This window comes from Hesperophylax consimilis, chromosome 4 (assembly GCF_061612785.1).
Source record: "Hesperophylax consimilis isolate HC1 chromosome 4, BYU_Hcon_1.0, whole genome shotgun sequence".
Lineage (NCBI taxonomy): Eukaryota > Metazoa > Arthropoda > Insecta > Trichoptera > Limnephilidae > Hesperophylax > Hesperophylax consimilis.
In genome coordinates, this window is record NC_142839.1 from 5,429,236 (window position 1) to 5,457,116 (window position 27,881).

At 35.8% G+C, this 27,881-nt stretch overlaps 1 protein-coding gene across 3 annotated transcripts; it reads right to left on the minus strand.

Moving 5' to 3' along the window:
- Positions 1–470: 470 nt before the first annotated feature.
- On the minus strand, positions 471–27,603 carry Cul3 (cullin 3). 3 transcript variants are annotated; one of them, XM_089651261.1, is made up of 16 exons: positions 27,484–27,603; positions 27,082–27,256; positions 24,334–24,531; positions 22,437–22,622; positions 19,959–20,162; positions 18,185–18,364; positions 17,399–17,593; positions 17,087–17,263; positions 16,792–16,962; positions 16,306–16,413; positions 16,059–16,183; positions 15,087–15,426; positions 14,330–14,499; positions 13,188–13,326; positions 11,154–11,306; positions 471–2,667 (listed from the first exon to the last, which is right to left on the minus strand). In XM_089651261.1, exons 2-15 carry the CDS (start codon positions 27,136–27,138, stop codon positions 11,154–11,156), a joined length of 2,403 nt encoding a protein of 800 aa, XP_089507387.1. In that variant the 5' UTR covers positions 27,139–27,256; positions 27,484–27,603; the 3' UTR covers positions 471–2,667. The 3 variants fall into 3 exon arrangements, 2 of the variants coding, with proteins under 2 accessions (XP_089507387.1, XP_089507386.1); XM_089651260.1 differs by having other exon boundaries at positions 16,294–16,413; XR_016305772.1 differs by lacking the exon at positions 471–2,667 and adding an exon at positions 10,182–10,440 and having other exon boundaries at positions 10,511–11,306; positions 16,294–16,413.
- Positions 27,604–27,881: the final 278 nt, after the last annotated feature.

Sequence of the window (27,881 nt, forward strand, 5' to 3'; positions counted from 1 at the left end):
CCCCGCGCATTCCCTTAACCTAGCACCTTCAGATTATTATCTCTTTACCTTCCTGAAGCTGTACATGGGTGGAAAAAGATTTTTAACCGACGAGGAGGTAAAGGAGGAGGTGGAAAAGTAGACGAAGGTGTTGGCGGGAAACTACTTCGAGGAAGGCATCAAAAAGTTGATCTCCCGCTCCACCACCTGCATTGAGAGGAATGGCGACTATGTCGAAAAATAGCTTACATATGTACTACGGTAACCATGTAATTTTTTTGTTTCAATAAAAAGATTTGTAACCTACAAAAATTCAGTACACTTACTTTCTGAATACGCCTCGTATAATAAAACATGCGTTTTTTCGGACAGCTGTGAGAGCAGTTGCATAGCTTCCCTGAGCCCAGGAACCGCCTCCCAGCTTGCTAGAGTGGTCAGATGGAGGGAATCAATGACAAGACGCATGAAAAACTTGTTATACTATGTTTTATTATAAAGACAAAAGTGTAATACAAGTGTACATCTCATTCATAAGTCATTCTCCAAAACTAAAAACATCCATGCGCAATACACTTTATTCAGAGTCCGTTTATAGATTTAGTTCATGCAGAAAGAGTAATATTATAGGTATAATTTTGCATTGCGATGTTCACCAAATTGTTTACAATATAGTTGTTTTATTAAAGGCTTCATTAACATAACAAAAACATACTAAATCATATTACTTTTGTTGATAAATCTTATATGCGCATACATAATACAGAAACATGGGGATACATACGCAGTGGTGGATCAACAATATTATTTACAAATGGAGAATCTTCTATTCAACTTCCGCTCATTATTCCTACCACATCGGCAAAACAAACTGCTGTGTTTAGTTTTACAGGTGTCTTAAACATATAGTTTTACCTCTTAATTTGTCACATGTTATTTATAAGAAGCTCTCTTCCCAAACTGGAAACACTTACGGAGATTTTTATAAAACAACTAAAATATTTGGGTAATGTAACAAATTTATTTAGAAGTTATAAAATATCAAGCAACCCAACATTATATTATTATGAACATGTAAATTTTTAATATAAATTCAAAACATTCTAAATACTGTCTCAAATCGTAGACAAGATTTCTCACATCAAAATACTGTCAAATTTTAGACAAGATTTCTCACATCAAAATACTGTCAAATTTTAGACAAGATTTTTCACATCAAAATACTGTCAAATTTTAGACAAGATTTCTCACATCAAAATACTGCCTCAAATTGTAGACAAGATTTCTCACATCAAAATACTGTCAAATTTTAGACAAGATTTCTCACATCAAAATACTGTCAAATTGTAGACAAGATTTCTCACATCAAAATACTGTCTCAAATTGTAGACAAGATTTCTCACATCAAAATACTGTGTCAAATTGTAGACAAGATTTCTCACATCAAATATTGTTTTTTTATAAAGTGACACCAATCCAATAATAACACTCATTTTGATACAGAGTTACATAATAATTGTATAAAATCTGCAAATCCCCATTAAAAAATTATAATTTACATAGATAAATGCATTATTCTGTTAACATTCGGATCAAAATGACAACAAAAAGATTTAGGATTCATTGAACAACCATTTTCAAATCAGCAAGTACTATTTAAAAAAAACATGACTCGATATTTTTTATCATTTAAAAAGTGGTGTGGTTCCCCCACGCTAGTCACAATCATAAGACACGCTTTTATTTTATCGCATTCTATTTTAATAATTTGCCTAGCTTTTTAATAATGCAATAAATTAACGCGAGGAAATATTATTTTTGTTGGATAAAAAAATGATTGAAAGAAAAAAATGTATATGATTGTTAATATTTCAGTAAATGAATAGATTAATTATTTATTATTACAGGAATCCTAGTTTTCACCGACGCACCGAAACTCTAAATTATCAAATTCATCAGTCTATTTGTAGCATTACCCAACTTACCATATTGGTCTGAACAAATAATTTACAATGCTTATAAGAGCAATATCAAATTTGACAAAACTGTTAATCCAATCTAGCGTTTGTATATTCAAATACCGGGAATAATCAAGACCAAAGCACACAGTCAAAGGAATCTTTTTATTAGGCATTTAATTGAATTTTCAAGAGAACAACCTCGGATTGTGAATTTGGGCTGTCACGCACAAACGCAACTTTAGCGGAACAAGCTATGCATAATATATTCAACTTTGACCAACATGAAATGGGTTGTTTTCTCCAGAATCGATGTTGAGTTAAGCGGGAAACACCCAAGCCACAAATTACAAATTTAAAAATTGTTGTCATTGTTGTGTAAAAAATATTCTAGTATTGTTTGGGTGTTTTCTGCTGAACTATGTCCAATTGACTGTAAAAAAGGGATAAGTTCAAGTATAATTAAAATATGTCTTATCAAGTATATTCAGACCAGTATGGTGATATTGATAAAAATAGAAAATATACACAATTTGAATGCAAAGAATTTACAACTAAGGAGCGCATTCTAAAGAACTTAAATATATTTAAATGAATAGTGTAGTAGGTTTGTTTGCTTGTTTGTCTGTTTGCTTGTCTGTCTGTCGGGCATGAAAATGCACAATTCAATGAGATTCAGATGAAGATGCTGGAGAGGTCTGCCAGAAATGTTACAGGCACGGGGCGATCCACTCTGCAATCCAACCAAGTTCACCATTATTTACTTGAAGACTCTTGACAGTATGAAAACACTTAAACATCGGCAATTTCAAATTGATTCTCATAAATCATTAAGTGACCAAAGTCGCCCCATTTTATTTCCGCTTTCAACGTTCTGTAAAATATAGTTAGGACGGGTTGTTTCAGAGAATTTGAACAATTCATCAAATTTCAACATTCATTTTCGGATTCTGTGAAAGAAGTCCTATTCAAGTTCTGTTATTATATCATTGTAGGCTAGTTGCTTGACAGAACTGAAATAATAACAGAACTTGAAAAAATCTTTGAAATTTGAATAATTGTTAAAATTCTCCTAAACAACCCGTCGTTAGTCTTGAAGGCATAAGGACCTTTTTCCATAGGGATACGCAAGTATTCGAACAATAGTATCTTGGCGACTTTTTGCAAACTCGTCGGCGATGCCAGTGTCCCCGGCTGAGCGCGGATGGCCCCACTCATATCATTGAGACAGCAGTAAACATGTGTCAGTAAATTTATAACAACGCATGTGCTTTATATCAATGCTAGGATCAAAACAATCAACAAAGAATGACATGATATAAAATAACAGCAACTGTTTGGTTATGAATGATGTTATGAAAGCATTCTAGTTTTGATATTCTCGTGATTTCAGTAGCAACGTACACGGACTGTGCGCGGAAAGTTATTATGCGTACACAACATGAGTATCGAATACTTGCATATCCCTACGGAAGAAGGGCCTAAATCCACTGTAATTGTCCAATGATTGAGACATTTCCACGATTCAGAAATGTGTTAGTTGCATAAAGAATATCTGCGCAACAATTGAGAGAAAAATGCAAAAAACAAACTGCCATTCGAGTAACAATACCTCAATATGTACATTCTTCATAGTTTTATTATTGCTGTTCAGACGCAAAAAATTGTCATTACAAAGATATTTAAATTTAAAGAGTTTTACCGAAATTCACTGTAAAATTTTGGTACCTCGAAGTGGCGAAGTGTAAGAGCTTGCATTGTGCATTATTTAATTCACACTTAACCAACTCATAATAATCCAAAACTAATATTTGAATACGCCAAGTGTCAAACAATTTAGTATTTTTATTGTTAACTTTGTGGGTATCTACCTATACCGAAGCCGCAGTGAGTAGTGTATTGGCCAGTATAGTACCTACTAACATATTGGTTCCGAGTGCGCTGAGATATCTAGGCTGTCCCATTAGCCACATCTGCAAGTAAATAATTACAACTTTTTCTTTCCAAAAACCATTCTTAATATGGATGCTCAGGCATATATTTGTCTCGCAAAGGACGCAGTGAACTTACTGACCAACATGATTATGGATCCCAATAATAAATTCACGAAAGAACATATCGCTAAAATTATTCCCAGAACCAATGACATATTAGGAACAATTGGCCAAATGGCTGTTAAAATGGCGAATCTTGAGGGTGAATTAACAGCTCTTAAAACTGCAACCCCTAATGTGTGCACCCCCTCAGTTTCACAAACTCAGAGTGTCTGTGATATCCTCGCCGAAATCAAAGAACAAAGTTACAGAGATAAAAATTTGATTATTCATAATATTCCGGAGAATACATCGTTATCTCAGACAGAATCAATAAATAGCGACATAGTGTCAGTGAAAAAAATAATTTCAGATTTAGATATGTCAACATTAAATCTTGACTTGAAAATCTATAGATTGGGTCAAAGGCGTGCCGATAAACCAAGAGGAATTAAAATCGAGTTTCCGGAAGCTAAATGGCCGAAAATACTATTAAGCAAGAAACACGCATTAAAAAATAATATACGTATTTACCAAGATCAGTCATTTATGCAGCGGAAACAATTGAGTGACCTAAGAAAAGAATTGGAAAATAGAAAATCTTCTGGTGAAACGGATATCACGATAAAATACATAAATAATAATCCGTCGATAGTCAAATCGAACCCAAAAAACTAAATTCTAAAATAAAAATATTTTATCAAAACGTACGTGGACTAAGAACAAAATTACAGGACCTGAAATCAACCTTACCTACTCTGGATTACGATTCTTACGCTTTCACTGAGACATGGCTGAACAAAAACATTGATACTACGGAATTGGGTTTCTTTGAACACACAGTGTACAGACAAGATAGAAGCAATAGCAATAAAACTAGAGGAGGTGGTGTGTTAATATCCGTAAATAAGAAATTCAACTCAAGAAAACTCAAATGCATCTACACTCATCTGGAACAACTATTCATCATGGTGTCTACCAATAAGGAAAAAATTATTGTTGGCTGCTTATATATACCCCCTTCTTCTGATGCTCAATTATACAAAGACCACTACCTCGAAGCTGAAACAATACGAAGAAAATTTCCAGATGCCACTTTAATATTAACAGGAGACTACAATCTACCTAATGTAACGTGGGACACAGAAAACAATAAAACTTCATGCACGGACAACATCAATCATGGTTCCCATGATATAATCGAGATGTCAAATTTTTTAAGTCTCCGGCAGTTAAACTATGTCTACAATGTTAACGCTCGTCTTCTCGATCTAGTGTTTTCCAATTCTTCTTCTGTAAAAGTATCCGCATCTGCTGAAGATATTCTCCCAATCGACAAGTATCACCCTCCTTTAACGATCGAATGCTACAGTTCAAAAATAGAAAAAAATCCATCTCCATCAACAAAATTAAACTTTTTCAAAGCTGATTTTAAGCAAATCACAAATCTTCTATTGTCTACTGACTGGAACTTTCTTGACTTTGAAGAAAACCTAAATGTAATGGTAGACAAATTTTACTTAATTTTAAATAATGCAATTGAATTGTTTGTACCCGTCACTAAAATCACTGTGCACAACTACCCAAAATGGTTTAGCAACGACCTTATTAAAATAATTAGAGACAAAAAAATTGCTCATAAAGTTTATAAATCGTCACGTGATCCTAAAGATTATGTAAAATTTTGTGAACTAAGAAAGACAACTAAAAATATGTCCAAGTTATGTTACAAAAGGTGTATCGAAAACTGCGAAGAATTGGCAGCAGCTAATCCTCAGAATATTTATAAATTTGCGAACATGCTCAATAATAATGACTCTAGTATTCCGTCAAACATGTATTTAGATAATAAAATGGCCGATACCCCCCAAGAAGTCGTCAATCTGTTTGCTGAATTTTTCAGCAAAGTCTATGATACTGCAAACAACTCTCCATTATTCGATACAACTACAGCTAACAATGACAACAAGATCGATTTTAGCCAATGTATATTCAAAGAAAGCGATATTAGAACTAAATTAAAATCCCTTGATATTAATAAATCGGCCGGTCCCGATAACATTCCTCCAATTTTCTTATCAAAATGCTTATCAGTTTTAACATTACCTCTAACTAAACTTTTTAACTTGTCTCTAAAAATTGGTACCTTTCCACAAAAATGGAAAACCAGTTTTCTATTTCCAATCTTTAAGAAAGGAAATAGATCAGATATCTCTAACTATAGACCTATATGTATCCAATCGTCAATCCCTAAACTATTTGAATCTGCTCTGCTTTCTAAACTCTCGCCTGAGATTAACAAAGTTATTTCACATCGTCAACATGGTTTCATGGCAAAAAGATCTACTTTTACAAACTTGATGATCTATCAGGAATACCTATTTAATACAATGCAAAAGCGTCTTCAAACAGACGTAGTGTATACTGACTTTAGTAAGGCATTCGACAAAGTCTCACATAAAATTCTCATACATAAACTTAGTGCCCTTGGAATAACAGGGAATATTTTGAGATGGTTTGAGAGTTATCTGCATAAAAGAAAAATATGTGTTAAACTCAACTCACACTATTCACACCAGTTCGAAGTCTTTACCGGCGTCCCACAGGGGTCTCATTTAGGACCAGTACTATTTTTATTGTTTATCAATGATATAACTACGGTTTTTGATGGAGTCATGATTCTCTTATTTGCAGATGATCTCAAAATTTATAAAACCATTACAAATATTCATGACTGTTACGTACTACAATTTAATCTTGTGAGGCTACAAGAGTGGTGCACCCACAATGAACTATTTCTCAATATTGATAAATGTCAAACGATAACTTTTTCCCGAATCAAAAATCCCATTACGCATCAATATAGCATCAACAACATTTTCCTAAAAAGAGTTGAGAATATTAAGGATCTTGGTATTATTTTTGACAGGCAACTAACATTTGTTCCTCATATAAACGAAATAACCAACAAGGCCATGAAATGTTTGGGTTTTATATTAAGGACAACGAAAGATTTTAAATTAATAAATTCCTTCAAACTGCTATTCACTGGTTTAGTTAGAAGTAATCTAGAGTATAACTCAACAATCTGGTCTCCATTTTATAAGATTCACCAATTAAAAATTGAAAGAGTGCAACATAAATTTCTGCGATTTATCAATTATAAATTAGGAATTCCAAACGAATATCTTAATTACACTTTCCTCATGAACTTACTAAATTTAACCGATTTATCATTGAGACGCACAGTGTGCGACTTAGTATCTCTTTTCAAAATTTCGAATGGCAGACTGGACGCCATTGATTTGACGAGTCTTATATCGCTCCGTGTACCTACGCGCGACACTCGACAGACCGCTCTATATAATGTTCCCATATCTGCTAACAATTATTTTCAAAACTCACCTATTCAAAGACTTCACATACTCGGTAATAAGTATAGCTCAATTGATGTTTATCATCACCAATCAGTATACAAACTAAAATACAGTATACTAGAATGTTTGTAACAGATTCATAATTTTTTTTCAAACGCATATTTTATTGTTTCATTAACTAAGCTTTGTTTTGTAAAATTCCCAATCGGGCAAAATAAAGATTGATGATTACAAAGATGGTTTACAACAAACTGTAGTGTTTATCTTTATAATAATAATAACAAACTTACTTGTCTTGTGTGTATTACCTACTTACATTATTGTACTCTTGTAACTACACTATATTTATATAAACTTATCGAACTCATTGTCCAAATTCCAATAACACCGTAACTATATACTTGAATTGTATCTACTTAACTACCTACCTATATCTGTTATATTTTTCTCAAGTTTATGTATTAGTTTAACCTATGTTCTGTAAAATATTCAACCGACGTACTTTGTACAATAAACTTTGCTTGCTTATGTTTATAAAATAATAACACCATAACAATAACCCTACACATTGTTATGTAAGTTCATACTCAATTTATTATGCTATGTAATTAAAATAATTTATAATGCTACTGAACAACAAAACCCATAACATGTATAAATATGTAAAAGCCTTCTAGGCGTTAATAAAATGAAATAAATAAATAAATAAATATATTTTTGTTTTCAATTCAGATTTGGTTTGACACCTTTTGTGACTAATTTTACTAATTCGACGGACCCAAAGAACAATGTCGGATGTGCAAATTTGTATTTTTGCAGTAGAGCTGTTTAAAGTTTCGTTTCTGCATTTTACTGTTTTTGATAATATATTACTCAAATTAAATAAATAAGGGTTAATGCAAAAGATCAAAAAACACTGTATTTCTTGATCTCAAAAACAGTAAAAATGCAGAAACGAAACAGCTCTTCTGTAAAACTACAAATTTGCACATCTGACATTGTTCTTCGGGAACGTCCAATTGATTTTTTTGAATGACTTGTTATGGACTATTATGAAAGTGACAAGCCGCTACTGTCGCTACCCCCAATGCCAACACAACGCCAATACAACGCTTGTAGTGCACTTCGTTGGCTTGTTGAGGCGTCACTAACACTGAAGCTATAATATTTTCGTAATCTAACCCATAGGCGATTAAAGATTTCCAGCTACAACTGCCGCAAGCAACAATACACGCTTTAGAGTTGTCATTATAGATTGCACAAAACTCATACTTGGAAAATAATTTCAACCTTTACCAGTGACAATTTTTGACTCGTTAAACTACAACTTAAATACACAATCAATCATCCACTGAGATTTTATCTGTAGTTATTGATATTAAAACTGATTAAATAAAGAAGGGGATTCGAGATTAAAACTAGAACACGACGCACTAAATCTGTGATAAAGCTGACAGATGAATAAGATTGTCCATTACGTTTGATGTATCATTTTATTTACTACTATCCGTGTATGAAATTTATTCTAAGTAGATTGGATTGATTTTTAATAAGAGGAGAACAGACATATATTGCATGAAATTTTCAATCTTTTTTAAAGTACGTTGCAGTACCCATTAACTGCATACGTTAACAGTTCTCACGTGCGCGTGTTAAAAGAGAATTATTATGCCTCAGAATATAGTACTTATCCATAATACTCACCTCACATTTATGTGTTTTGTAGAAAGTGTGGACAAACCATTTTTACAAAAATGCATTACATAGACATCCAAATTGATAGACTTGCCCTAATATGAAATCTGGGTATCATTTCGACCATGTGACCATATTTTTGGCACCAGGCGGGTTCGAGAAAGCTTTGAATTAACAACATCAGACCCTGCGCAGAAAAGTAAAGTTCACTAGAGCAAGGCAACAGTTTGCAGCGCAGTCCATTATGGGACTTATCTGCGCAGGATCTGAATTTTCGTAAAAATGGTTAAAAAAACCAAACGGCCTTCAAATCAGGCTGCGTAACGATGCTAAAAGTGAGTGAGGTGGGTAAATTATAACACCTTTGTAAAAGTGTCAAACTAAGCAGTGCAACAAAATATTCAATTTTGAAACAAACTCGAACTTTTGTTCACCTCATTTGGGATTTGTAGTTAAGTTTTTTACAAAGCCAGTGATTAGCGCACCATTGTAAGAGGACTAGTAATTCATAGGGAGATTTTATTGTCGCGGACTAAATGGTGATATTACAATGCGAGTTATCTGCATACTGTGTCAGATTCATTTATTGACAATTTACAGAAAGGGAACTTTGCGTGTGACTTTCCCCGATGGGCTAGACTATCAATTTAAATGTCTATGATTACTCGTAAATATGTGTGTAATACTTCTAGAATCGTGAACAATTAGTGATTTCAACAAATGTTACTTCCTCAGGGAGATTTGAAATGATCACCGATGACAATAATGACAGATCTTTGATAATTTTTTGTATTTATTGAATTAAATAATTCAGTATACTCGATGATGGATTTATTTTATCATTCAAATAATAAGCAAATGATTTTAATTATATTTTTTTGGATTTTACTTCAATGGCTCTGGCCAGTGGACTGGTAAAGTAATCCAAAATTTAAAAATAATGAAGTTTATCTGACTGCAATGTTCATAAATAATTTCTCGATGCATAAATTTATATTTTTTTATATTAAGTGGTAGTACAAGAATATTTGATTGCTATTTATTAGAGAAGATATCTTTTAAAGTGGAATTAAATGAAAAGTGTGTTTTGTTGGTTAGGTTTAAGGTCTCTGCAAAGAAAACGATTGAAGAAAAATGGAACGACAAGAAGGGAGCGTGTATTGAAGAGTAAAATAAACACTAATGTTTAAAAAAATATTTATTATAAGATTTTTAAAATACGTAGAAGCAAATCAATAAATAACATAATTCCCGCACAATGTAAAATCTGGAAATATGATAATCCTATATTTATAATGCTCCATTAATGTAATAGGCAATATTGGATTTGCGACCTCAAACAAAAGATCTGTAGCAGAGCTATTGAGCTATACAGTCCAAACAACCCTATTTCTATCGCACCTCGGCAAACAAAAGATCTGTAGCAGAGCTATTGAGCTATACAGTCCAAACAACCCTATTCCTATCGCACCTCGGCAGACAACGCTCTTATTCTTTTATAATAACTATTATTAAACTTGTTTCGCTAAAACCAAATTATAAATTGCCATTAACATTCACACACCGAGCTCCGGACTTTCTGCAACCTTTCCTAACGGGTTTACAGGAAGCACACAAATTCATCTACATTTAAATTAAATAAACTATCAACGGGAATCACTTGTATAGCGGAATTCCGTTAAATATTATTTTTTAAATGTGGAAAAAGCTTCCATACTTTTGAATAACCTTTCACTTAACAGGTGTAAAAAATAAAAACTTCACATAATTTGAGAAGACGAGTTAAAAAAAAACAGTTTTTATTAAAATTCTGATGATTTCAAATACACAAACATGAGAGTTGTTTAGGTGACACTGACTTGCTCTTCTCACTTTCAAGCATTTTAACATTAAAGGGAATAATAACAAACAATATTTAGAAGTATTAAAAAAAAAGAATTTAAAAACAAACTACTTATCTTTTTAACTGGACAATCTGCGTACTTATTGTCAGATTTTAAATAACTTCAATTTGAAACGGCGAAAGTTGCGATTCGCGGATTGCAGACGGTGGCAGCCAATATTAGCTAGCTTTCTTGGTTGGTTGTAATCCAATATAAGAATGTGTGATGTACCTATGCGACGTATGTGTAGAGCTTGCGGTCATCGGGAGTGCGTGCAAGGTACTCCCGCTCGATGAGGCCCTCGATACGCTTCTTGATGATGACGGGGGATGGCAGGAAACGACTCTTCAGCTGCTCTGTTACTTCCGCTACTAAAACGTTGTGCTGGAAATAGTGATTACCATTAGTCAATTATTATATTATATATACACATCATAATAAAACACAGTGGTCATTACAAACTTTTAGACCATTCAATTACTTGAATGAAATGAAAATTTTCCAAAATTTTAGGTTATCAACAATCAGATTGTGTTGACGCAACTACATATATGCATCTCCCTATATTAACACATGTTCCTGCATTCCTCTACCTAATTACCTCACACTGTCTGACAGTGTGGAGTACCTGCATTCAGTGACATTACAAAAATTTATTTATACATGACCAGTCTGTTAAGAAAACCGGTGCAGTGAACATGTCCCTTCAGTACGTGCAGTGATGACCGAGCAGTGTCCCTCAAGTCCATAATATCGATCGAAAAGACCAAGGATAAGTCAGAATCCAATTCTAACTGTTAACCATAGTTACACCAACAGTTGCCAAATATTGATTACAGTCTGCAATAAAACCACAAACTGATTCACATACAATATTGTGACTTCATATTGACTAATTTTGTTCAAGCTGTTCCAAACATCTGTGCTTGTTGTCATAAAAAAACCCTCCATAAATTACCCAGGGCGTATAAAGTTATATTTTAGTTACATAATATTCTATTTGGATGTACATTGTCTCAAAAATTTATAATAATTATTTCTATATTTTGGTTTAAGATTTTCATGGTCAAAAAGTATTATTGTGATTTATTTGTAGGGTATTATGGTTTGTTGCGCTTCATCCTTCTTTATCCAACGTTTCGGTTAGCGGTAGGCCGGGTTCCCACTATGCCGGACCGGCAGATCTGCCGGAAACCTGACACCGGACAAGAGTGTTCACATTACACCGGAGCCGGAGAGATAATGGGAGGACATCGCTTCAGGATTCCAAAGAAAAGCCAACTTTCCTCACTGTGTTGGAGCAGTAGATGGCAAACATATTAGAATTTTGAAACCAGCCGAGAGTGGTTCTATGTTCTTTAATTACAAGGAATATTATTCTTTTGTATTAATGGCAGTTGTTAATTCAGAGTACCGATTTATTTTTATTAGTGTGGGCTCATATGGCGAGGAATGCGATTCTACTATATTAAAGGATAGTACATTTTGGCAAAAGATCAATGATGGTACTTTAAATGTACCAAAGCCTAGAGACCGCTTCATGAAAACTTGCACGAGGAATTACCGTTTATACTAGTTGGCGATGAAGGCTTTGCTTTAACACCTAATCTCCTACGTCCGTATGGAGGTACACATTTGAATACTGATAAAAAATTTAAACGAGCGGGGCGAAGACGTCTACTTTCTTCAAAAAATGCGAGCCGATGACGCGAGGGAGCCCCGAAAAAGGAGCGGGGTGAGCGGGGACAGCCGGATACCGGCACAAACTCGTTCACATTACTCCGGTCCGGTGGTTCTACCGGCAATTTTGCAGTGACAAAACGCTCGGTAAAAATGCCGGGCTCGGCAAAAATGCCGGACCCGGGATAATGTGAATAGCTGCATATAAATTGTACAGCCACTAGCCCTTCCGGCAGTTTTACCGGCCCGGCAGATCTGCCGGTCCAGCGTAGTGGGAACCCGGCCTTACAGTTTCCATAACATCTGCTCTGATGATGGACACTGAAACGTTGGCTAAAGAAGGAAGTAGCGCAACACGGATACCCTAAAAATAAATCAAGATAATCTCAATACATATTTTGTTAAGTCTGTAAAAAAAAAATGGAAATTTCTTCTGCCGTCTTTTCTTTGGGTGCTGATTTTTTACTGAATTTCAATTATAATTTATGTGTCCAATGAAAGTTAACAATTGCTATCTGGAGTCCTAATGAAACATGATATACATAGTACATATTATGTATGTTTATAAAGATAGATGGGACTCACAGTCATCTTCTTGCGCGCCTTCATGATGCGCACAATGGCTGCTTCTATCTCGTGCTTGCGGTCCTCGTCCACCTTGCTGCGCGTCTCGCGACGCTCGGGCTCAGATTCCCCCTTGGCCGCCACTGTCTGAATCTTTACCCTGTTTCATAATAATATCCAATTATAGTGTTATATATAATATATACAAATAAAATAGCTTCCTCCAGGTACCGGGAGGCTAGGGCACATCATTCCCAACTACTAGCAAATAAGTGCACTTGAAGTGAAATAACACAAAACGTGCTATATAAATGTTATTGTTATCAAGTTAATAAACACGTCAATGTATTTTTTACACATTTTATTTTGCCTTTCTGACTGCTTAATTATTTATTTGCTGGTTGAGAACCGCTCACTAGAATTGTGCAGACCATCTGTGCCAAGTTAATGAAATTGGTAGATCCTGTGTATTTATTTGCTCGTTGGGAATGGCTCACAGGTATTGTGCAGACCATCTGGTCCAAGTTAATTAAATTGGGATATTTCATCCCTGTGCATTTATTTGTTGGTTGGGAATGGCTCACTATGCGTAGTGCAGACGTTGTTGTGTATCTGGGCCAAGTTAATTAAATTGGTAGATCCTGTGTATTTATTTGCTGGTTGGGAATGGCTCATATGCGTTGTGCAGACCATCTGGTCCAAGTTAATTAAATTGGTGGATCTCAACCCTGTGTATTTATTTGCTGGTTGGGAATGGCTCACGGGCGATGTGCTGACCATCTGGTCCAAGTTAATGAATTTGGGATATTTCATTCCCTGTGTATTTTTTTCACATTAACTCCACGAGGGAAATAATTTCCATCATGTCATATTTGGGAAGGCTGTATGGATGTCTTTTTAAGGACAGGGAGGAGAGAAAGGACCCGGACAAATCTCACCCTATGAACCCGGGCACCTAGGCTAAATCACAAAAGGTGGCAACCACCCTGGGTGATCTATGGAAGAGGTGTAGTTTTAATAGATGGATTTACCAAAGGGAGAACCGGTAGGAAAACAAGCTCAGTATGTTTTACTGAGAATTCATTCATAGGCTTCACTGGACTGAATTGATTCCTCTGTTTGTGTTTGCCCATTTCTAAATGATATCAGATGATGCTTGTTACCTGTGCAGTTTGGAGGTGAAGGCGTCATTGACGTAGAAGACGTGCGCAGGTTCAATTTCCTTGGTCTTGGGATGCTTCAGCAGGACTCTCTGGGCTGGCTTGCCCAGGGCTAGTGACTGCAGCGCTCGTACCAGCTCCTTCTCTGGGATGTCTGTCTCACTCTGAATCTCCTGTAACCATCATCACACAAATCATGTAAAGGTGTTTTGATATATTTATGCAACTCGGAGAAAAGAAAATGACCCTTTACACCCATTTATCCCTATTCCTAATATCGATCAGCACTGACTTTGAGGCAATCCTAATAGTAGAGAATGTGAAGGATACGGGTATACGAAGAGAACTGGATTTGGAGAAGTGGATTACTCGGAGTAAAACCCAGACACCCAAATCCGTCAGCCATCAATAACTGGAGAGCCACCCAAATAATGGAAAGGAGATGTTGAATAATTATTATTTTTGTTGTTACATACATTGTATTATTATTAGTTTGACTGTGTATTATTCTTATTTGTATTATGTTACCACCATAAAACGGGCATTTGCCAAAGTTTGGTGAGTCTATTTTTTTAATAATTAACTAAGCACATTTCCACAAGTACCAAAAGAAATCGAATTTTGACAAATTTCAGACCCAATACATACATGCAATGAAAAAATATTTGATATGTATCATTATTGTTTATAGATCGGAAAAATTATCATTTTAATAAAATTCACATTTAAAAATTAATTGATAAAATTCACCGATACTGACCTCGTAAGTTAACCTATCCCTGTTGTTGAACAGTAGAAGCACGCACATCTGGAAGGTGGACACCTGGATGATGTGCTTCCTCTGTGCGGGGGGACCCAAGACAGCCGCCGCCCCGACGGGTACCACGGCCAGGGGAGCGGGGGTCGCCACACTGGCACCTACACCGCTGGTGCTGGAGGGCAATGCGGCCAAGGGAGCCAGGGCAGCCGGGGGAGCTGGGCCCGCCACGGCCACGAGGGCTGCGGGGGCCACGGGGCCCCGGAACACGGCATTCAGGTCTGCGTTGCCCAGCTGCGGCTGGAGGGAGAGCTGCCGGCCCGAGTGCTTGCCGAGATAAAATCTGTTGGAAAATTTTTTTAAATTTGTTAACATACATTATTAAAATGTGTTGTTCAAAAATTGCATACCTAGAAAGTGGATTTTTTTATAAAATTCAGAAAAAGTTGTTAAAACCTCAAATAAAAGTTACTTTGTAAGAATGAGGAAAAAATCACTTCAGAGGTTGCAAAATGTGCTATGGTATTTTATTAAAATGTTACTACAATAGTAGTTCTGTAAACAGGAGATCTTGCACCCAAATTTCTAATTTTCACTTATTTAATAAATCCAAACCAAGATTTCCTCTCAAATAATAAGATTGAGAAGTGGGTGCTTAATTATCTACCTACTTATAAATCATATATTCTATGTAACATTTTTAATTTTTAAAATAACAATTCCTTTGTCAAACTTTATTCAGGTAGGTAGGTACCATAGTATTGAAAAAAAAATTCGATTAAAAAGAATCTTTACTGAACTATTAAAATATTACCAAAATGCAAAATGGTATTTGGCTATGCTCAGTCAATTAAGAAATGATGGAAGGCTTATCTATAATAAATAAGCCTGCAGCTTGAAGGGGTGTGTGTTGTGAGACCTAAACAATGATGGTTGGACGGGATGAAGATATCAGACGAGTTGTAATGAATTTACCTGCGGAAGGCATCAAAGGCATTTCTGGGTGCCGAGGGTATGGTGCAGTTAGGGGTGGCGGATTGTGTCGGCCAGAATCCTGTGGTCAGCACGCGCACCGACAGATCTACGCCGTGAAGGTTTGTCTGCAAATAAACACACACACAACATCATTCACATGACTCCATCACACTTCACACTTATATCCAGTACTTCAATATATTATTATTATAATAGTATGTGTCGATATTATTACTTGACCACTCACCCCCGATGTGGCGACCAATTCCTTAAACTCTTCCATAATGGTATTGGAAACTGTCATATCTTTAAACATTCCTTCCAACTTCGATGTGAATTGACAGCCACACTCAGTCTGCAAAGAAAACAAAATAAATAACTTAAAATCATTCCAAAACAAAGAAAATCTCCAATCATTGAAGGCATGTGCGCGATTTCATCAGTGACAATCTTCAGAGACCTAAACAAATGACTACCAATGTATTTTACATACTGTAGCAAGGTTTTCATCTCCCTCATGAGTCGGCAAGGAAACGGCATAACACCGAGTACAGCAAAAGTACATTCTTACAGCACCTTCACCATTCTTCACCGGTCCATGAGGGAGCTGTCTCAGATTGACAAATCTTCCATCCACGGAAAGGCTATTTTCATAGCACCCAGCTCCAGTTCTCCGGCCGACTAGTCGCTGCCTTGCGTACCACATAAATGAATGTATTAATGTGTTTGTTACCTTTAACTTAGAGATCATGTTCTTTTCGCTGTCATCGGAGACAGACTTGTTGAGGAGAAGCCTCTTGGCGAGATGCTGTTTGTAATATCTCTCAAATACATCTTTCTCTTGCAGGAAACGGAACAGCACCATGGTCTTGTCCAGCACTGCTTCAATCTCTTGTTCACTCATCTACAATAAACACAACACAAAGGGCATTTATTATTTTTATTCAATAAATAGATGGAATTCGAATAAATAGATAGAATTCGAATAAATAGATTGATAGTATTTTGTTGGAAAAGAAAGAACTCACCCCTTTGACTCCCTTCTTTAACTTGTCATCGATGAAGAGTGACAAATATTCGGGTGACTTCTGGTTGAGATTTAAGAAATATTCAAAGTCTGACGCTATCATGTGTTTGAAGATCTTGTCATTGTTAAAGGAATTGTGGAGGAAGTGGTCAAATCTGTCTTTCAAGTCCAGTAAATTCTGCAAACAAGAAAAAAAAACAACATATGAAACACTTTCTATACTAAACTTACAAAAAGTAACACTTCCAAGTGCCACTTTAACAAACTGTTTATTGTAATTAGGCTGCTGCTTATTGAATGGGGTTAGGGTTACCTGTACATAGGTGATGGCGTTGATGGCTTCCTGGTGGTCCTGCACAAGAGCGCGGCCACGCTCACGCAAGTGCGCGCTAACGGCCTCGCTGACGGCGCGCAGCCCGCCTGCCACACGGCCCAGCAGCCGGTACATGCAGCACAGCTCCGCCGTCTTCGTGTTGCGCAGCATGTGCACCACACCGCTGTTCTCCATCTGAATAACACATATTCACAACAAACATTGTCAGCAAATGATATCACATCGGTCAAACATTTCCATGTTACCAATAATGACTTTAAATAACCTGATAATATTAATTTGATTCCTCCTGCTACCATCATTACAAGTAGAAAAGGTAGCTTGTGCAATGATGTAGGACTTAGCTAGTGAGGATACTACCTGACGCTTTAGACCCCTCGGCGATTAAATCAAATGATCAAATTAATATTTGTAATTTGTAATATTTATGTAATTCACTCTTGCTGAGAAAGATTTGAAAGCCAGGGGAATTATAATATGTAGGTGTAAATAGCTATAAAACTTGAAATACAGTATAACTTATGTTGAAGAGGGGTCCGTGTCTGAATAAGTAAACAATGAGGGATTCAAGTTCAATTCAAGTAAGTTTCCTACCAATTGAGCTTTAAACTCTGCTTTATTATTTGCACTTTTTCAGATTTGAACCACCTATGATGGTACTCTGTGCAAAATAAATGTATTAATAATAATTAACTAAGCAAATTCGGTCAATTTATGAATTTCAAATTTCAACATCCGTTCACTTCTTTATAGATGCGTTCTTACCTCAACAATAGTCTTCATATGATGCTTGATCAGCTCTTGCTCCAGCACGGCAACAACTCTTGGCTCAGTCGTGTCGTCTAGGTAGTGCCTCGCGCGCTCTCCCTCTTCCGCAATACGCGCCTCCACGCGCGCAATGTACACTGCCGCGCTGTTCTCCGCTAGGAACTTCTGAGACTCCATCTGTAAAGCACCAATAAAAACAATTATAAGAGGTTCATCATCAATACTACAACTCTTGGAGAATCCCGGCCCCATCAATTCCTGTATTCCTGCATTCCAGTTTCTTGCCGTGTTGACCTTCACACTGTCGAAATACATACCTTTATTTAGGTCTCCCATTCATTCTACAGGCTAGTATGGGTCGACCTAACATTTTACACGACCAGGGTTGATCAAGACCCACCGACCAAGTAATTGGAGTCAAAAGGATTCGATCTTAGATCGATTGAAGCACCGTGTACCGTGTTGATGTAAACCATCAATGTATAAATTATGGTGACCGGATAACTCATATTCAGATTTATCATGGAACCATTTTAGATATTTAATCTCTAATTCTTTGTCAATCTGAGGATCGGGATCGAGATGCCCAGTCTTGAGTATATAAAAAATTTGTATATATCTATGATCGACGCTCGGGTAGCAAGCAGTTTAAACCGGCTCTACCAGCATTATACTCTGGTCATCACTTGCCATGCCAATCATGGATGTTGAGCTGACAGCAGATCGAATCTTTTTTGAAAAGGGCTCAATCGATCGTTAAATGATTGAATCGATCATGATCGACCCAGGTACAGGCTTGTTTTAGAGATCTACTTAAAAGAACATGTCCTTGAAAATCTGAATTTTTGTGGTGCATATTACTATCCACAACTCGCTACTGACAAATTTATAAACAAGAGGGAGTCACAATTTACACAGTTAATTATGTACATAGATCTATATATACTACACAGCAATTTTACAAATTGAATGATCAATTTACCCTGAGGGGGAATCAAGTACGTGATTCAAAATTATATAATCTGAATTACAAGAGATCCATTTAAATTGTTCTATTTCAAATGTTAGAATGTAATCTTTTACATGAATAATTCAAGTTGTTATTTACTAAAAAAAAAGACAAAATTGCCGGTTTAAGGATTACCTCACAATATTTGAAAATCTCCTACTACCACCACAGCAAGCGGAAAATGTGGCTTGTGTCATGATGGAGGACTCAGCCAGCTGAGGAATTTAACTGGGACCCAGACGCGATGCCAACTCAGCCACTGATCGGTCTACTATATTTGACATATGTACCTACATATTATGTAAAATGTACAAGATTTGACATAAGTAAAGGAGATACATTAAAAATAAATTAAATTCACCTTTCAAAGGTAATCTCCTGCATACTGGAATTTTCCAATTTAACAAGGAAACTGAAGTGTGATGAAAAACACCGAAAAGGCATCCCTAAAATGATTGCATGCCAATGATAGAATTTAATCTCTTAATTTGCATACTCCAATCTGAGGTGAAGTTAAAAATGATGATGCTAAAAAAACTTGTGTGCAAGTATTCTTATTTCATAATAGTGTACAGTCCTATTAGCGAGAACTACATTGTAACCTCTCTTCCTGTTGTCTTTTATGAGAAAGAGGGAGAGGTTACAAAGGACGTTTTTTTATGTGAATACAGCACAAAGTGTCTCAAGTGCTCGGATCATCGAACCAGTGGGTCTATGGCATTGGTGAGGAAAGAGATGAGGTTGTGAAGTAACAATGCTCACCCTGTAGAACTCGGCTGATTGGCAGAGGAAGGGCTTCTCGAAGTCCTCCTCGTAGACCTGGCGCGAGTTGATACCCAGCACCAGCAGCATCTGGCAGGCGGCGCGCACAGCCAGGCGGTCCGCCACCTCGCCGCGCCGCTCGCGTGCCACCTGCTCCAGCAATGTCTGCCGCAGGTGGTCGCGGATGCAGCCGTAGCGTACAACCTGGAACAGATACACATATTCACTATATGAAGCCACTAACTCATCACATTTTATATTTACCATTCATTCTTAAATAAAGACAAATATTCCCAGGTTACAAATAACCTGACAATATTTGACCTGTTCTGCACACCGTGTGATGTAAAGGAATGTTTTTAACGTTAGTAATCTCCCAGAGCTCTAGGGAAGGTTAGTTAATTTGTATGAATGTGTACACCGGTACTTGTAATACTACATCCCTTATGCTGCAATTTGGCAGTTTACTAGCATGTTTATTGTTTGGCGATGTTCACACATCTGTTATTGCGATGACCAATAAGTTAAAGTTCGAATTGTTTACTCAGGCACCCTATTCGCCAGATTTAGCCCTTCAAATTATTTTCTCTTTCCAAACTCGAAAAAATGGCTCGGTAGTAAAATATTTGGCAACAATGAAGAGGTGGAGTCTGTGGATGATGGCTATTTTGAGGAGCTCGACGGTTCTCACTATAAACAAGATAACTATAACAAGGTATGTTGAGAAATAAAGATAGTTTTCCCAAATTTTTTGTGTTTTCTTTGTTAGGTCGGGTTCTTCTTGGACTACCCTCGCACATGCATAGATATTTTGTTTACACTTAAATTTAAAGTTTTTAATGAACTTTACATTATTATTTTGAATTTTTTTCATGTTTTGAGTAGATATGGCAGTTTTATTGCAAAGCATGCTTGATTTGGCTAATTTTAGTGCATTTAATATGATGTTTAGTGATAACTATTGTTAACGTATGTAAATTAAGTTTGACATTAATTTATTCATTATATTTGGACAGCCTCACCCTAAAAATATACCGTCATAGATTTATTCTGTAAATATATGGGCAGTGCCATTCTGGGTGTTCATTGTGTCTGACGGAACTTACAAAAATGGCTTTACAGATGTTGTCAAGAACATTGATAAAGCAATAATTAAAAAAACTTTGCTCACAAGAATTATAGATTTTAGATGCCCCTAATTGACACAATCCGACAAACGGCAAATAATTGAAGAGAGACAAAATTAGAACAATCAACACATTGTTCAATACCATTTTCCATTATGGGATTGTCGACCTACATAAAAATCGACAAAAGTCAAGTCATTATCATCTTCTTCCCTTTGTCCTATTCGGGTTGGGGCCCCTCGCTTCTGCAAGGCTCCTCCTTGTTCTGTGCTACTTCTGAAGTTGCTTTCAGTAACTTTGCCTAGCCATTGTCTTTCTTCTGGAATTGCCGCCAATCTTTTGAGAAGCAGACACCAAGGGAAATCGTTTGCCTCAGGGAATTTGTCATCTATGTGGACTCCATTTGGAGGGAAGTATTACAAACGATTACGGGGCAAAACAGAGCAGTGACAAAATAGCCGGTTAGTTAGGTTGATTTTTTTTAAAAGTATATAGCGTTAAAATGCAGAGGTGCGTACTAATAGAGTACAAATTCAAATCTAAAGAGCACAGTGTTAGAAAGTATACTGCATTATTACGCAGCAATCATGTATATTTTGTAAGAACATACAACTAGAGACATATTACTACACCAGTACCATTGCGGACTAACCATGTGCAGATTTTAGGTGTTAATTTCTAAATAAACTATTGCCTCAAGAATTCATTTGTTACGGTCAAAGTGATTGCATAATATCTAGCTAAAGTTAAGAAACAACAACAAACTAATCGCTTACGAATGTAATACAAAATAGGTTATTTGGATTGGGTTTTTTCAAATTTCATTTACATCAAAAATACATTAAGGACGGGTTGTTTCGGAGAATTTGAACAATTCATCAAATTTCAACGCTCATTTTCAAGTTCTGTGAATGATTTTTTCAAGTTCTGTTGTTATTTCAGTTTTGTCAAGCAACTAGCCTATAATGATATAATACCAGAACTTGAATAGGACTTTCACAGAACCCGAAAAAGAATGTTGAAATTTGATGAATTTTTCAAATTCTCCGAAACAACCCGTCCTAAGAGTGAGAAAGTGATTAATACAGCCTCAATATTCACATTTTGAAACTATGCAGTGTTAGAATGCGGATGTTTACATGATTAGTACGCACAAATCGTGTATACTTTCTGAATAATTTAATTATTTACATTTCTGAAACCATATACTCACTACACGCTATACACTAAGGGTGCGTTTTGGCCTTGTACACTTTCAAAATACGCAGTTAGATTAGTATATATTTTTTCACTTTTAGTTGGTGTTCTGTTTTGTCATGGAATCAAAACAAACACGTTATATTTGTGTTACCTGATCTCTGAAAATAATGAGTCCCAGGTTATACACGTTGTCCACTTCGTTCTGCTGCACGTAGACCCGGTCCATGTACATGAGGATGTCTCGGATCATGACCATGCTTGTCTGGTGGTCCGTCCACGCCGCATTCAGGGTCTGCAGGAAGTTGTTGTGGAGGGAGCGCAGGACGTCTTCTCGAACCTGATATAAAAAATATGTATTTGTATCAATTGAATTAATTTTGAATACACACATATTAAGTTTAAATATGTAATTATTATTGAATTGAAGGGTGACCGGATAAATCATCAAAATATTAATTCATCACATCTTTAAAAAGTTATAAAAAGTCATGGAAAGAGATGAAACAAAAAATTTATTGACTGGGTTATGTAGGTTAGGTTAGGTTTAAATTTTTTTTTTTCATCATTACTAATGACTTTATATCACTTTTTAAAGGTGTGTTGAATTGTCACTGTGTTGAGTTATCATGGAACCGAATTGAAGATACATAATTCAAAGATATGATGATAATCTTGTATCCTTTTTAATGAATAAAATCATTACTTTTATCAGTTTTTTTCCTCATTGCTCTGGTATCTAATTGAAAAAACATTATTAAAATGAACTGCTGTATAGTGAATATTAAAGTTTAAAATGAACTGCTGTATAATGAATACATAATGAAGCTTAAAAAGTTGTCTAAAGGGATTTTTTTCAAACCAAACCAAATCGATGATCAGCACCATTTTGAATGTTTTAACATTTGAATGTTACTGTTAACCGCAGATTCTCAGCCAGCATTACTGTTCGATTAAATTTTGATCAGCCATCAAGGATAATAAATGTTTTTTTTATTTCAGCTGAACAGTCTGTCTGCCATATAAAAGCGCACATCTGCCACTGGGCAACCACCCGGACAAGAGTGTTTTCCGATCACTGACTCGTCCCGGCTACTCTGTAGCGCATTAGCGCATCAAGGCAACAAACCCATGCACCCTTCCCTCTGCGAACATCTGTGAGGCGCTGCATCACCAAGGGAAAGAGCAAAAGCCGAGCCGAAAAGAGCAGTGTAAGCGTGGTTATACTGTACTCGGAGTGTGTTCATGACGCCTTGTGTGTACCTTGTCCATAGTTCGCTAGTGCAAAATTTCATGCAATATGTTTGGAATCGTAGCTTCTTCACCGGAGGACTGCACTTGTTGAGTCTCCTGGCGAGCATGTTTGCTCGCACACTCTCTACTCTTCTTACTGTTCTATGTAATTTTTATCATTTAGGTCGTCAGTGACGACGTGCCCCAAATATTTTATTTCACTGCAGATTTTGAGATTGGCTCCGCCAAGACATATGGGCGAAATGGAAGCCGAACCAGTGTCTGCTTCAAATATCAACAGTGATGATTTTTTAGCATTGTACTTTAGGCTGTGACTATGAACGCATGCTTTACATATGGCCAGAAATTTCCTCATTGCTCTTACCGATGGGGCTAGTAAGACCATGTTGCCTGCATAACTAATATTGTTCATACATACCCCGGCAATATGACGTCTGATATAATAACATAATATTATGACTGCTACAATAATATTTTTAAAATTTGGATGATTTGTATAGCGCTGTTTTTGTTAAAAATCACATAAAGGGTGTATTTATGTTAAGCTTCACGGTTGAACTAAATTTGATGAAACACTGAAACGGATTGAAAATCGGCAGTAAATGGGCTTCACACAGCATCCCCAAGATCAAATATGTCCTGAAGGGAAAGATTTTGTGTGACGATAGAATATTTAAAAAAAAAGTCAACTGATATCAGCGGGTCACTTTTAACGGACTTGCAAAAGGTCTTTTTATGGTGACAATATTCTGACAGTTTATTTGACAATCAACAACGAAATAAGATGGCAACCGTACCTTGCATTCGAGATGGTGCGTGACCACCTCCTTGAGGCCTGTGTAGAGCCGCTCCCCGTGCTTGTGCAGCACCATGGTGTAGGCATTGCGGTACAACTCCTCAAACGACAGCCCCGAGTTGTTTTTCTTTTGAATCTCTTGGATCGCATTCTTGAGAAGGGACCATATGCTTTCCACATACTTCTCATCCATAGTCATCTGGAAATTAATAACAAAAATATAAGTAAAGGCGTTTCGTTGATAAGTCGGTTGTAAATTCACCCTCTTTCTCACTAACCCTTGGGACCTTCTAAGACCCAAACAGTCCCAAATGCCGTGCGCGCATTTTACTCTCGTAAGACCATATTTGTCCCAGAACGACCGCACATTATTAAAATGCATATATCTCTCTTCCTCTCATCTAAAAATTAATTATTTCTTTTATGTCAGAAAGAGAACGAAATAGTGCTTGTTATTGTCTTTGAAAAAATGGAAGCTTGAAGAAGGTTCGATCCGTGCAAATCAACAACGTCTCAAGGGTTAACAACGTATGTAATAGAAAGAGCACACGTGTACCAAAGGACACCCGGGAGGCAAACGAAAGGCGGTCAGACCTAGGCTGAGATGGGAGGACGATGTCAGGAAAGATGCCAGAGGACTACTCCATGTTGCAGGTTGGAAGACGACGGCCGAGGACAGAGGGCGGTGGAGGCTCATGTTAAAGGAGGCCAAGGCTCGAAATGGGCTGTAGCGCCATTGAAGAAGAAGAAGAAGTAATAGAAAGAGAAGCTGCAATGAACCTCTCAGTGGTAGGACCTTAATGCTTTTTTCGTGTAATCACCACACAATTGTCTGGTGTCAGTCACACTTTGGCACGGAAAAGATTTGGGAATTAAAAGATATAAGATGGAACGTAGAAAGTTTGGGAGAACATGGCTATGTAGATGTTTTTCAAGCGGTTCAGAAATTTGCACCTATCTCTCCCGACATAAGAAAACTATTAAAAAAAAACTCTAAAATCAAATATACACAATTTTTAAAGAAATAACATTTTAATGGAATATGAGGTATTACTTTTCTCATAAATAAATGTGAATAGAAGAATTTTATATATAATCTTTTTAACACATTCATGGGCAAAACGTCTATTGACAACGTTTTAGAGGAGATGTAATATTATGACACAACTTACATACACAATGTCTTTTAGTCAGGGATGTGATACGACACAACGGACTGGGAAGTCCAATTTTGTATTGCAATAGTATGTAGCCTGTCTATTTGTGTCTCTGTGTCTGAATGTGACATTTCTATACTTGATGGTGACACACTTAAATAAAATCATTTTTTATTGCTGATTTTCATCAACTGTGTGGCAAAACACATGTGATAGTAAGTGTCGAATCACAAACCTCTGTTTTCCGGCATTTTCTGACGAAGTGTCTTTCAATGTGTTAAGGAGCTAATAAGCCCAAAGCAATTCGTACATAAAGTAAAAAACTGAAGCTGCTAGCAAAACCACATTAATTAGAAATTAACAGCATCCATCCAGATAAGAGTACAGAAATACTTATTTATCAGCAAATAAGATAAAACTATCTCTACAATGCATTATAATGAAAAAATACACTATTTCTGCAAATGCTCCCACTATTTTGAACTTTGAAAACTACCAATATTCATTCATAATACATAAATTTACCCATGAAAAATCCATATCACGTAAAACAAACATTTCGCATGACTAATTTTCGAAACATATTGAGAGGTTCAATAATTGCACTCATAAAATTTCCACTTAGGTAACAAAATATCGTAAAATAAATATGCTAGTGGATTTTTAAATATTCAATTGATTATACCACAAAATATTCTTATATTTAGTATGGTACACAATAAAAGACAAATTATATTATTTTTAGCAATAGGAATTTTGTAGAGAACCAAATGAATAAAGCAAATGTCAATATCAAACAGAAAATTAAATTCAGAACATTCACAATAATTATTTCATTTCACAAGTAGGTACCATGTCAGAACGACAAATAAATTTTTGAGAGAAAACAAATTTAGATTAAAAAAATTTTGCTTTAAATAAGAAATAGAAATACAGGAAAAATCATGCATAATCACCTCAATTCTGAAATTGCGTTTGCAAATGATTGTGAACATTATGACCCGCAACAATTATGACTTATTACAATTCTCGTAAATGAGTATGTGCAAAAATTTTGTGAAAGCATACAAAAATCCAATGGTTTTGTGATAAGAAGAAAAACCAAAATATCTTTGTGTTTTCCAATATTCAAATGAATGCAGTTACGGTGGGAATATAATTTTTACACATTTATCAAATAAACAGTTTTGACGACTTATCGTTTTGTTTACTAGTGATTTTGACTGGTCTGTTGAATGTTGACGTTTGTGAAATTTTTCAGCATCATTTACTAAATTTATACGAATTATTGTCATTTTGTGAGTTTCATTCATTACTGCAGCCAATAAAATTGGTAGTATTCAGTCATGGAAGCTGTAAGAACTAACACTTCAGCTTTGTTCTTGTACCAGCCAAAACTCAATTATTATTGGAAAGGGATAAATAAATTGCACATATTGATATGGTGTACTTTTAAGTATTATGTGAATGCATATTTCAGAAAGGTATTGGAAAATATTTAGTACGTTTTGAGCAAGAAAATTGGAAGTGAACCAAGGTCAGTGGCAAGAAATGATCTAACCTTATTGACAAGTATACAAAAATGGACTCACCGGGAAAGCTCGGATCCTCATTTTTCCTTCTTTTTTAGGTATTGCACTTTTCATCATTGCTATTTTCTATCGCCCCCTTGCCCAATAAAGGTCCAGTCTTTCACAGGCACCGAATCTAAATCTTCGGTGATTAATTCATTGTCGTAGTCGACATTTTTAAACTAAAGGATATCACCTGAAAATGTATAAAACATCGAATAAGCTCATGAATGATAAACAAAGCGAAGTTATTCGACATTTGCACAACACTCGGTTAAATTTAGTGACAATTATGTCAAAAACAGATTTTTCCCACAGGCGGACGTCATATTTTTGGGTGCAAATTTACCAATAACGGGGAAGATTGTAGGCAAAAATGAAGCGCTATTTAAATACGATATGTATAAATGATCAAATGCGTACCGATTTTGCCAAAAAAACTGAAGTATTTGCTAATTAAACGCGATTAACTATATCACATACTTCCATTTGTTTCTGTTTCAGCATTTCATTTATTCTTCTTCTTCTACTACTATTAGGGCATTCACCTGCCTTGTCTATGGATTTTTTTTCTTACGTTCCTACCGTAATCGAATATAAAAATCTAGTAATCATGAAATTAGTACGTGTTCAGGGAATGGATATTTTCGTTCAAAAAAATAGCTATTTTATTTTTAAAAATCAATTCATGGGTGTGGGCGTGAAAAATATTATTTGTCATAGTTTTTCCAACGTCGAGCTCGTCCATTTTATATTAAAAATATATTATTAGGATAGATAGCACATTTTTATGAGTGAGAACATTATTTATGTTTAATGTT